At 43.2% G+C, this 13375-nt stretch overlaps 1 protein-coding gene across 1 annotated transcript; it reads right to left on the reverse strand.

Moving 5' to 3' along the window:
• Nucleotides 1–1306: 1306 nt before the first annotated feature.
• On the reverse strand, nt 1307–10728 carry MTFMT (mitochondrial methionyl-tRNA formyltransferase). The gene is made up of 9 exons (XM_081964710.1): nt 10502–10728; nt 9181–9393; nt 7918–8040; nt 7217–7319; nt 6101–6176; nt 5407–5498; nt 3688–3769; nt 2636–2718; nt 1307–1867 (listed from the first exon to the last, which is right to left on the reverse strand). Exons 1-9 carry the CDS (start codon nt 10672–10674, stop codon nt 1652–1654), a joined length of 1161 nt encoding a protein of 386 aa, XP_081820836.1. The 5' UTR covers nt 10675–10728; the 3' UTR covers nt 1307–1651.
• Between the last annotated feature and the right edge of the window lie 2647 nt (nt 10729–13375).

Raw genomic sequence — 13375 nt, forward strand, 5'->3', positions numbered from 1 at the left:
TACACAAGTCCTCAATGGAGGGCAAGCTGGTTACAATAGCCCACAAGTCTTAAACGTTAAAATTAAATAAGTTGCCAAGTTTGGAGACCCCTTAATCTAGAGCAGGGAAGTACCACCCTTGTAAGGCAGTCCAGACACCCAGATGAAGTAATTCCACTTTACTATAGTTCGGTTACTTTCAAAGAAGTTTTGCAAGACCGAAAGTCTATTTCTCCCTCTTCCCCTTTATGGCTCAAGAAACCAGGAAGGGTCCCTTTTGAGACGTTTGCCACTCCCCATTCCTTCTGTGGGCTAAGCTGCCTCTTATCTGACAATTCCCATGGCTGCACCCATCTCCCAAGGTCATTCTCACATACCATTACCGGAGGGTGGAAAATGAGATCTAATTATATGACTGTTATTGAAGGCACAGTATCATTCATTCAGGAGTTTGCCTTTCTCACTGGATGGGGTTCACTGCAACAGTGACTGTGGGTGTAAGTGAAAAAGAAGGTAATAGCAACTTTGAATTCTGCAAAAACCGTTGCAACTAAGGGCCAGTTTTGGTCGCCACGATGTAAAAAAGATGTGGAGACTCTAGAAAGAGTGCAGATGAAAGATGATTAGGGGACTGGAGGCTAAAACATATGAAGAATGGTTGCAGGAACTGGATATGTCTAGTTTAATGAAAAGAAGGACTAGGGGAGACATGATAGCAGCCTTCCAATATCTCAAGGGTTGCCAGAAAGAAGAGGCAGTCAAGCTATTCTCCAAAGCATCTGAGGGTAGAACAAGAAGCAACGGGTGGAAACTAATCAAGGAGAGAAGCAACCTAGAACTAAGGAGAAATTTCCTGACAGAACAATTAATCAGTGGAACAACTTGCCTCCAGAAGTTGTGGATGTTCCAATATTGGAAGTTTTTAAGAAAATGTTGGATAGCCATTTGTCTGAAATGGTATAGGGTTTCATGCCTGAGCAGGGGGTTGGACTAGAAGACCTTCAAGGTCCCTTCCAACTCTGTTATTCTAAGGGAAGTCCATTAGACAGGGCAGGAAAAAGTTGTAAAAGGAGATGTTGGTGAGGGCTGAATAACACTTTTGTGTACAGCTGTGTGTATTTACACTTGTGTATCCCCACTGGCTACAATTCTTCTTAGCTATTCTACAATAAAGTTTACTTATCGGGAATTCTTGGATTCTCAACTTAATGATTCTGGATTCTGAAGGACCTTAGGGACAGATTTGTACGTGGAACCAATTCTATTACACAAGTCAGCATTCTAAAATATCAGCCGTTGCAACGATTTGTGTGAGATACCTACGCAAACATGTACAAAATCATTTATTGTTCAATAATACAACACATGTGTCCTTAACTTATTTAATCCCGCTCAACTGTATTTTTTAAGTTGGAAAAAGATGGATCCAGAAGTGGAAAGTACGGCTCCTGAAAAATGAGACTTGCAAGGCTGAGAGTGTTTTGAAGCTTTAAATAGACAGAATAAACACACTGTTCAGGTTACTAGTCCTTTGTGTTATCCACGCCACAATATCAGCTGCACAGCACTGTCTTTATGATTGTTTATTTTCTCCCGTCACTGTTTTCCATCGGTCAATTCTGGGACAAGCTGAGCCGCTTCCAATTTAGCTCTTCATGCAGAGTTAGTACTTTCACACATTACTGGAAATTGTATCACAATTATTCTGCACATTCGGTGAATTTTTCGGCTTCTTTTTCACTGTGGTCAGCTTGAGTGTTTGAAACCGGCAGTTCCCGAGAGCTGTTTGAGAATTGTCCTGTGACAATGAATGTAGGTAGCCGTTGTAGAAGTCAGTTGCCGTCAATTTCTTTTTATGTATAATAGTTTTGACTCCAACCCAACCTTCCTAGAAAGGGAAAAGAGGGGAGAGAATACACACACAGAGAGACACACACAAAAGCTGAGCAAAATCTACAAACTCACCAGGAGTGATTCCATTGCAAGAAGCTTAAAGATAAAGGTAAAGGTTCCCCTCGCACATATGTGCTAGTCGTTCTAGGGGGCGGTGCTCATCTCCGCTGCAAAGCCGAAGAGCCAGCGCTGTCCGAAGACATCTCCATGGTCATGTGGCTGGCATGACTAAGTGCGAAGGTGCACGGAACGCTGTTACCTTCCCACCAAAGGTGGTTCCTATTTTTCTACTTGCAATTTTACATGCTTTCGAACTGCTAGGGTGGCAGAAGCTGGGACAAGTAATGGGAGCTCACTCTGCTTGTGGCGCTAGGGATTCAAACCGCCGAACTGCCAACCTTCTGATTGACAAGCTCAATGTCTTAGCCACTAAGCTTAGGTGGAACCTAATATAGGATCCAGCATATTGGCATTGTTAGATTCATTTTAAACAAACAAACATACATTTTGATTTGTAAAGGGCAACTTAGAAAACCTATGGGCGCTCTTTAGAGAAGACTCAGCGACTTGGTTGATAAGATTTTAATACGAACAGTAGTGAGGAGGGACAGTGTAACTAAAGAAATGCTAGAAACATTGCATTGGACTGCCATTCTCTTTCCTCAACTCAACTGAAACGGAAACAGCACGCATTTTGGGAGCCCAACTTCCTTTAAAAAGGAGTAAAAATATCACAGGTACACATGCACGCACACAAACCTACCTTGCAACGGATCAGCAGGATCTTTAATTGCTTGTGATACAACACCAACCCTGGAGTTGCCTCTTTTTCAGCTACACCCTTATCTGTAGAACGTATAAACAGTTAGGTCATTCTTGCCTCTGCAACAGTAAAATCCAAGTTCCAAAGTGTTCTTAAAATCATACTTTGGTTAACTCTTATAGGGGAAGGCTGATTGGCTTAAATACTACAAAGAATTGAATATATTCACAAAGAGCTGTGGTGGCGCAGTGGTTAGAACGCTGTATTGCAGGCACACTGCTCACTCCAGGAGTTCGATTCTGAATGGCTCAAGGTTGACTCAGCCTTCCATCCTTCTCAGATTGGTAAAATGAGGACCCAGATTGTTGGGGGGGCAATAGGCTGACATAGTAAACCACTTAGAGAGGACTGTGAAGCACTGTGAAGGGGGATATAAGTCTAAGTGCTATTGTTATTCTATTCTATTCTTATTCTATTCTCGTTTCCATTCTGTTCTGTATTCTGTTCTATTCTCTATTCTATTCTATTCCATTCTATTCTATTCCATTCCACTCCACTTCACTCTACTCTCCATTCCGTATTCTATTCTATTCTATTCCACTCCACTCCACTCCTCTCCATTCCATATTCTGTTGTATTCTATTCTATTCTGTTCCGTTCTATGCCATTCCATGCCATTCCATTCCATGTCATGCCATTCTATTCTTGCAATTGCTATTGCTAATGTCCTATACATTGTCACAGAGGGCAACCAATAGAGAATATTCCTCTCTTCTCCTTGTAGGCACCAAACAGAGTGTCCTTCTTTTCATGCAACATCTTTCTACAGATCATTCCAAGATTTATAGGTTAAAGACAAGATATTTAATATTCTTAGAAAGAAGAATGAACTCAAGCAGTTTGATTCCAACAAGGAAAAAAGAAGAAGAAGGATTTGCAAAACGGGAAGTCAGAAGGTGTTCAGTTTCGTTTCACAGACCGTCTGTTGTTATTTGGACACTGCCAGTATTACGATGTTCTCGATCAGAGTGCTAAAGGTTTCTTATAAGTACCAGTGAAATCTGGTAGCATTTCCTCTTCTTCAAAGTCCAATAGTTTTACACTGGAACCCATCCATAGCGTCTTTAGAGGCATCTAAAAACATACAGCACTGTGTAAGTTATATAGTTGCAGAAGATCACATACATTTCGGTTAAATTATTCTTGTTCACTTCAAATAGAACCTAATTCCCACTTATGTCAAATGTAACATGATTTCTTTCAGGGTCTGTTAGAAAACACAGGCTAGTTTTTCCTCTCAATCCCAAGGAAAGACGAATGTGAACACTTTTCATACTGAAATGAATTTGGTTTAAGTGGTTAGCTGATCTACTAGCTTAAGAGGCGCAGTGGCTCAGTGGCTAAGACACTGAGCTTGTCTATCAGAAAGGTCGGCAGTTCGAATCCCTAGCGTTGCATAATGGAGTGAGCTCCCGTGACTTGTCCCAGCTTCTGCCAACCTAGCAGTTTGAAAGCATGTAAAAATGCAAGTAGAAAAATAGGGACCACCTTTGGTGGGAAGGAAACAGCGCTCCGTGCGCCTTTGGCGTTTAGTCATGCTGGCCACATGACCATGGAGATGTCTTCAGACAGCGCTGGCTCTTCAGCTTTGAAACGAAGATGAGCACTGCCCCCTAGACTTGGGAACGACGAGCACACATGTGTGAGGGGAACCTTTACCTAATTTACTAGCTCAGGGGTGTCAAACTGGCATCCCAGTTTGGATGGGTCATGCGCTCATCCACCCCAAGCCACAACCAGCAAATGGGAAAAACCTCGTAAAACATCATGTGACGGCAGCGTGACGCGGCAAGTTTGACACCTGTGTACTAGGTACTGTATTTTAATTGTATTTTAATCGGAAAGGAGCCATAGTAGAACCAAAAGAATTTGCATTTTTGTCTTTGCCAAGTTAAATTCTGAGAGGGGACTCAGAGTTCAGTAAGAGGAACTCAAGCTCTTCTTACTCATCTGTACGGCATATTTTTATACATGCTCCATTTTATTCATTAAAAAATCCATCACATCAAACAAAAGTATCCTGCAATATTTCCCTATTTAAAAAATTACACTATCATTCCAGAATATGCAGTATATCACAGAAGTGAGTACCTCTCCCTCACATTTTGTAAATATTTAAGTATATCATTTCATGTGACAACACTGAAGAAATGACACTTTTGTTGCTAGCAGTTAAGGCATTAATGGCTGTATGTTGCGTTATTTTGAGGGGACAGCACATTTATACTGTTATACAAGCTGTATACTCCCTACTTTACATTGTAGCCAAGTGTCATTTCTTCAGTGTTGGCACATGAAAAGATATACTTACCCGTGCTTCCCAGAAAATAAGACAGGGTCTTATTTTCTTTTGACCCCCGAAATAAGCGCTTGGTCTTATTTTCGGGGAGGTCTTATTATTTTTGAGGTGCAGGAGGCGACGAGCGTGGTCAACTCATGGCTGCTGCTGTGTTGCAATATTTTGGGGGAGGGCTTATTTTAACGCATGCGCTCAAAAGCCAGGTTGGGCTTATTAATACATCTTATTTTCAGGGAAACAGGGTAAATTTTCACCAAACGTGAGAGGGTATACTCACATCTGTGATATATTGTAGTCCCCACCACCAACCCAGTTTCATCCAAAGGCTGAAAATCAAGATTATTTTTTTTGTAAAAAGCTGCTTCTGAATTTAAGTGTGTGATTGATAAGCAACCTGAGAGGCTGACCTTACCATGGCACCTAAGGCCCGATGCATCCTTAGTATCTGCTTAGCAGTTTGTTGTTCCCACTGGACGCAGCTCATTGTAACAGTGACTTTAGGAGCTTTAGAGGAAAAGAAAAGAAAATCGATCATTTTTTCACCCTGCGTCTTTAAACAATTGAAATGATATTTTCCAATGTCCTGGTATTGTTTAGAAGTTATTCTTTTCGGCTGATAAAGTAATGGGTGCTCCCTCTTCTTCCCTCTTAGACATTGGGCTTCCCTGACACCCTTAAAAATTAATCCTTGGCTGCCAAGCTTTCAACTTCATTACAAAGCATTTGCGTTTAAAAGGGAGGAAGGAAGCAGGGAGAATCAGAGAAAACGTATTATAACCGTCTTCTTAGCAAAGGCTCATATTGCAGCTACCGTTTTTTCCCTGAAAATAAGACAGGGTCTTATTTTCTTTTGCCCCCCGAAATAAGTGCTTGGCCTTATTTTCGGGGAAGTCTTATTATTTTTGGGGTGCAGGAAGTGGCGAGTGTGATCACCTCATGGCTGCTGCTGTGTTGCAATATTTTGGGGGAGGGCTTATTTTCGGGCGAGGGGTTATTTTAGCGCATGCACTCAAAAGCCCAATTGGGCTTATTATCCAGGGAGGTCTTATTTTCAGGGAAACAGGGTAGTTAATATTTACATTACAAATGAAACTAGCGATAAATACCATGTGTTACTCCTTCTTTATCTTGTTCTTTCTTCTTACTTAAACTTTCTGGCAAGTTTTGCAAAACGGCAATCAGCTGCGGAAAAAAAAAATCCAGAATGTAAATTGAAATGAAGAACGGATTTTCCTTTTCATAAACCCTGATCACTAAGAGACAGGAAGTGACCAGTTCCATCCTTTCTAGGACTTATCCGAGCCAGATTTCATTCTAGGAGTTCTGTGGTAGCCAGATCTTATTCTATGAGGTTCAAACCCTCTACTGGAAATGGGATTTGTGGACTTTTGCACTTTAGATGGCGACAACCAGCGAAATAGCTTCAGGAACTATCCAGGTCCTGGGGATCAGCTGTATGAGAAGAAGTGGTTTACAAATCTATCAGAATGGTTTACACCAAGGGGGGGGGGCTCAAACTCAATTTCATTGTGGGACGCATCAGGGCTGTGGTTGACCTTGGGGGGGGGGGGTGGCCAACTGGGTGTGCGTGGCCAGCTTGATGCCATTCCCCAAACTGCTGGCCCGATGTTTCCTCTTCGCATTGGGTAGACTTGGACAAAGCGATGCAGGACGACCCCTTATATTTTCCAGGACGTCCCGGAAACAACCACATTGTGGGCTGGATGCCGCGCATGGGCCTTGAATTTGACATCCCTGGTTTATGCGAAGGCTGCAGGGGCTTCTCTTCAGTTCAAGTGAACTGGTAGTGGCGGCTGCAGGAGGCTCTGCCCACCTGCCCCAAGCACTGCGTGTGCGCAGAAAGCAATGTGCATGTGCAGGCATGGTGTGTGCAAGCGAGGTGAACGCACACACTCACATTTGCGAAGCGGTAGGGAATATAAATGAATCCCACTGCTACAAGGCTGGCTAGGGAATTCCAGGAGTTGCCATGTTTGAAAACCACTAATCTATGCAGTTTACTTAAGTTCTCAGAGAGATATTCAGATGTTATTATAGAGAGGCCTCAGCTTACGATCAGTCACTTAATGACTCTTTGAAATCACCATGGGCTCAGAACAGGTGCTCAGGTCCAAGTGAGGAAACACTTTTGGCATTCATCTGTATCTCCCGTAATTGTTTTCACTGGAGAAAAATGTCATTAAACAAGGGCATTCATTTACCATGTTTGCACCTTCTTTGGATAACAGGGGCTCCAGTGTTTTTGCTGAGCAACGGGGTGGAACGGCAAATTCTTCTTGTTTAACAATTGGGCCCACATCAAACCTGGGGAAAGAACATATTGCATGAAGCATTTTATCAGATTCTATATGGGATCTAAAAACCTAGTAAGAGGTAGCGGAGAGGCTGAACAGAGAACATGACTGTTGATACAATAGTTTTAAAAAGGCTTTTAGTAACGGGCTTTGAATCTTAGAATCAAAGGATTGGAGGGGACCTTGGAGGTCTTCTAGTCCAACCTCATGTTTTGTGCAGAAATCTTCAAACCATTTTGGGCAAAAGGTTGTCCCATCTCTTCTTGAAAACCTCCAGTAATGCTGCGCACACAATTTCAGAAGTGAAAGCTGTTCCACTGCTTAGAATATGTTAGAATAGAGTAGAGCTGGAAGGGACCTCGGAGGTCTTCTAGTCCAGCCCCCTGCTCAAGCAGGACAACCATCTCAGACAAGTGACTGTCCAGTCTCTTCTTAAAATCCTCCAGTGATGGAGCACCCACATAATTATATTTTAATTATTATTATGACATAATTAATAATTCTTAATAATAATTCTTCCTTAGTTTCTTACAAATTCTTGCTTAATATTGGTAATTCTCACAGCCAGGTCTTTGCAGACTGGATGCTGAATCAAACAGCCAACGTACCTCTTAGGCCTGATCTGTATAATTGTGACCCCAGTTACTGTATCTCCATGGAGTACGGTGTGGATGATGGGTGCAGGGCCACGCCACCGTGGAAGATAGCTGGGGTGGACATTCAGCATGCCACTGGGTCAAAATATTGGGAAATTAGAACAGGATGACAACAATCGGGCCACATTTTTATTTATTATATTTTTGGATTTCATTAGGCTTCAAAATGACTCCCAGGCGTTTTTAGGATAAAACAATCAAGTTAAAATGCAGCAATGTAACAAGCATAACATATAATGCAGAAGTGAGGAGTAATTTTTACTGATATCTCAGCATCCAGTATAACTAAAACACAAAAAAGGAAAAAAGGTAAAAAATCTATAACAATATATGATTTTACAAAGCAAGAAAATCTACAACGCAATTCTTTCTCCAAAGTCCAGCCAGGCAGGTCTTTGGATTATAACTCCTGTAATTCACAGCCCACACTGCTTTGGGTATCTTGCTGTAACCAATCGATGACCTCGTTTTTATCATTTTTAAATCTTGTTAAATCTTGAAGTAAAAACAAGGATCGAGAAAGCTCAGACAGCATTCTTCAAAATGAAAAGGATCTTCTGCAGTTACGACATAAGCCTAAGACTGAAAATCAGGCTTGTCAGATGCTACGTCTTTTCAATCCTGCTCTACGGAGTAGAGAGTTGGTCTCTGGACAGAAAGCCACTTAAAGAGACTAGAAACATTTGAAATGTGGATTTACAGGTGGCTGTTACATTAAGCTGGGTTGACAAAATTAGAAAGGAGGAGGTGATAAGCCACCTGGGAAAGCCGAGGGAAATCATCAAAACCATAAAAAAACCAGAGTTAGAATATTTTGGATGTGTGATGAGATACCTGGAAAAATATGGCACACTTCTCTTAATCCCCCAAGGAAAGATTGGAGGCCAACGAGGTCCAGGCAGAAGAACATAATGGCTTCAAAATCTAAGGGATTGGTTTGGATAAAACTCAGCAGCACTCTTTCGTGCGGCTGTTGATAAAATTAGGATCGCCAACATCCGATGACGGATATGGCACAAGAAGAAGAAGTCTCGTTCTGAAATCTGTCTGACTGCAATGGCATATAACATTAGGCTAGAATGTTGCAATGTCTACTTTATTTTTTTATGAACTGCATGCAAAAGATAAATGTTATTCCTCAACCAGAATTTGGAGGCTGTTGCTCCCAAACAGTTATAAGTCAAGAAAGTGTGTTTTTGTGTGCATAATTCTTACTAGGGAAACTTTTGGATGAGGTCCTCACTAAGCAGACGTCCAAACGATGCCACCACGCCAACGTCAAAATTCTCACACTCCCCTACATCAGGCCAGGTGTGGATGAGGAGCTGAAACTGCTCTGCATACTTCTTCACAGGGAGTACCTTTGAGTGACTGGGGGGCAGGGTCACCACCTCCAGCTGATCCACAAGCTGGTCTGGCCTTGGCGTTCTGCCCTTGGCAGAGGATCAAAATAGAACAGAATAAAAACTTAATTGTCACTTTAAATGTACATTAATCAGCATACAATAAAATGAAAGTTCATTGCATTCAGCTCTCAATTATACCTCCCATTATACGTATACCCACACAGAGAGACATAAATGACACAGAGGAACGTCACAGTCTAGTTCGAATGTATACGTTATACATGGTGAGAAAAATGAATCTTGCGAGTGTATAAAGCAGGGAACAAAGCTCTAACAGAATCTGCTAGAAATACTTTGAATCCTCCTGCCAGAAGGGAGCAACAGAAACAGACTGTAAATTGGATGTGTGGGGTCGCTAACAATGCTTCAAACTCTAAGCACATGGCACTTATAAGCAGCATCCTGAATAACGAGAAGCGAGCTTCCTAAAATCTTCTCTGCAGTCCTCACCACTCTCTGTATGGATTTTCTGTCTGAGGTGTTGTTGCCACCAACCCAAAAAGGGATGCAGTTTGTTAAAACGCTCTCAATCGTGCCTCTGTAAAAAGTGGGTCAGGACAGGAGAAAGATGTGCTCTCCTCATCCGATGCAGGAAATGCAGATGCTGGTTTGCATGCTTCACTAAGGATGATGTGTGGAGAGACCAGTTCAGATTGTGTTATCTGCACCCCCAGATACTTAATATGTTTGACCACCTTCACAGGTGTTGCAACACATGGAGATTCTTTAAAAAGAGTTAAATCTACTATTTTAATTGGGTTGCCAAAGAAAGATGGGACAGAACAGAATTCTTTATTGGCCAAGTGTGGTTAGACACACAAGGAATGTGTCTTTGGTGCAGATGCTCTCATTGTACATAAAAAGACATTCATTTTGCTTCTCATCCAAGAAGCTTCTTCAATTCTTCTTGGACGTTTTCAAGGAGAATACCGAAGAATGTCCAGTTGCCTTTTGGAAAAGCACCTTTGGGGTTGTGGGGGCTTCAACTCCCAGAACCCCCCCAAGCAGCCATGACTGACTAGGGGATTCTGGGAGTCGAAGTCCACGCATCTCACAGCAGCTGAGGTGGGGGGGGCGCTGGGCTTGGAATGACCCTCCCTCTCCCCCCCTGCCCCCCCCGAAAGACCCACCGGGCCGCCTGGAGCGCTCGGAGGATCTCTGCGGAGAAGTGGTCGGTGCCAAAGAAGAGGACTCGCCAGGGGGGCTTCTCGCGGCTCGGGGCCTCCCCCGCGGGGGTCGTGTGGCCCCTCCCGCGGCCCCGGCCCCACCCGCCCCGCCAGGCTCGCAGGAACCGCGCGTTCATCGCCGTCCCGGCTCCCGCTTCCGCAGTCCCCTCTGGACGTCGCGTCCTGATGACGTAGGAGACGCTTGAGCGACCATTCCTTGAACGTAGTCCAAGGGAGCTCGCCGCGAGGGCTTCTGGGATTGCTCGAGCCCGGGGATTTGCCGCGTAGCCATAGCAACCGGGGACTCGCCGTAACCATGGCGATCACTGGGAGCCTTTGCTAGGGAAGTTTGCCCGTCAAAGCAGCCACGTTCAGACAACTCGCTTGAACTAGTGACTGAAGCCCCCCCCCCCCCGTTTTTTCTGGATTCCCACAAAGATTATGCACCAGTTGCTATTGTTCACCCAGTCAATACAATGAGCCACAAAGAATAAACCAGGGTTAACACGGTTCGTTTAGCCTTGCAGACAGAAGACCTGCCATTGTTTAGCAAGCAGGATGGTCGAAATCCAGCTGGAGTGTTAATGCCTCTTTGCCACATATTAATAATAATAATACTTTATTTACAGTCACAGACCAAACATAAACAGTACAAAAGAGACACAGCAGCCAGTCACAGCATATTAATGTTAATGCCTCTGTCCAACTGCTGCAACAGGAAGATTCTAGAACTGACCATACAATGCTTGCTGGGAGGAGGCCTGATAAAGCGCTGTCTGCTGTTTCTTCCTGAAAGCTTAATAACCTGCAGGGATGTAGATGGAGATTCTCAGTCCTCCAGGGCATAGTTGTTTCAAAGTTGCTTTTTTTCCAGAGGCAACTGGACTTTCTTGTTTTTATTTGAAGACGCAAAACGTCTTCAAAGAAAAAAGTCCAGTTGCCTCTTTTTTAAAAAAAGCACCTTTGGGACAACCTGCAGGAATAGTTTGCAGCATTTGGATTTTCTTCAGCAAGAAAGGGTTATATCCACCATCCCCCCCCCCCCCGCCCAATTAAAAAGAAGTTACTTTGGATACATGGGCAGTGATGATTATGGTGAATCTTGAAGAGGGATAGCTATTATAAAGCTTTATCCTGTTAACATTAATAAATTTTGGTCTACCTGCATTTAAAGTGTAGGTTTGTTTCAAACTTGTTTTTAAGTTTCATGCAGATGAGGAATTGAGAACCAGAGTAATAACTGCACACTTTATGATTTTATTATCTCTGCTTTTTAAAAATTAAAAATTATTTTCTAAAACAAAACGATCACACTGCAGATCTTTGGGAACTATATGTAATCTTAAGCATTAAAAAAAGCCTGTACTGCATTTTGAAATTGTTTTAAATTACTTGGCAACCTATGAGTACATTATACAACTGTAGTTCAAAACTGTTGCTTATCTCCATTATAGAATGCCAATGTCTCGGGTTATAAACTAATAAAAGGAACAAATGAATTCATGTAGATTTCTTTTTTTTTTTTTAAGATAACTTAATGTCAAAAGACGTGACCCAAAATGCAATCCTAGACGTGTCTGCTGAGACATAAAGGCTACTGGGTATGATGCATGTATGATTACAACCCTGGTTACTCTATAACCAAGAGCCTAGGTTAAAGACCCTGCAAACAGAACAGTTTCAAGGACTGATAAGCCAAAGTAAATATACTAAATGCAGATTGTGCTTTCTTCTGAGCCATAGCAAGGGCAAAAGTGGACAGAAATAAAACCACCAAAGATGTTCTTGGCAAGATTCCTGCTGATTACTCAAGCAATAACGAAATGCGAGGCAGAATTTGTAGCAGGCTCTGATTGTTGATCTGAGAAAAATAGAAGGAGAAAGGGATCTAAATGCATATCATCTTCCACCTGTAATCTTGAAGGGGGTAACCTGAATGGTGAATGAAGCTCATCAGGGAAAATAGCAATAGCGCTTAGGCTTATATACCACTTCACATTGCTTTTACAGCCCTCTCTAAGCGGTTTACAGAGTCATCATCTTGCCCTCAACTATTTAGGTCCTTATTTTACTGACCTCGGAAGGATGGAAGGCTGAGTCAACCTTGAGCCCGGTGGGACTTGAACTGACAAACTGCTGGCAATCAGCAGACAGCAGCCTGCAGTACTGCATTCTACAGCAGCGCCGATAGAACCAGTTCTACTACCTACTTGGAATCAGGCCAAACCGGTAGGAACCCACCTCTGACTATGCTGTGTACAAAAGGAGTTGGGGTTGTGTCATAATGGCACAGGGCTACTTTAATTAAACACAAACATACCCATGCACCCATGGAAAATACTGGATGGGTGGATTGATAGATGGGTGGATGGATAAACAGATAAAAATAGACCAGGGGTGGCAAACTCAAGGCCTGGGGGCCAGATCTGGCCCTTGGGGTACTTAGATCTGGCCTGCGGGGCCATCCTGGAAAGAGCGAAGGATGGGCCAGCAGTGCCTCTGCCAGTGAAAATGGTCCTTGGAAGGGCTGCAGGCAGCCCTCCCAAACTCCATTTTCACTGGGAAGGCATTGCAGGAGGTTGTCATAGCCGAAAACGAAGCTCGGAAGCGTGTTTTCGCTGGCAGAGCACTCTGGCCACCCAATCACAACTCCCCCCCCCCACACGAGTGATGTCGAGCTGGCCACGCCCACCCTGGCCATTCCCACCCCAGGCCCCCAAAGTCAACCACAACCCTGATGCGGCCCTCAATGAAATCGAGTTTGACACCCCTGAGTTATCAAAAGTAGAGATAGAAAGATGATAGAAAGAGAGAGCCTGCGTCTAAAGAAATGGAGAT

Source organism: Natrix helvetica (genome assembly GCF_964273705.1).
Source record: "Natrix helvetica genome assembly, chromosome: 12".
Lineage (NCBI taxonomy): Eukaryota > Metazoa > Chordata > Lepidosauria > Squamata > Natricidae > Natrix > Natrix helvetica.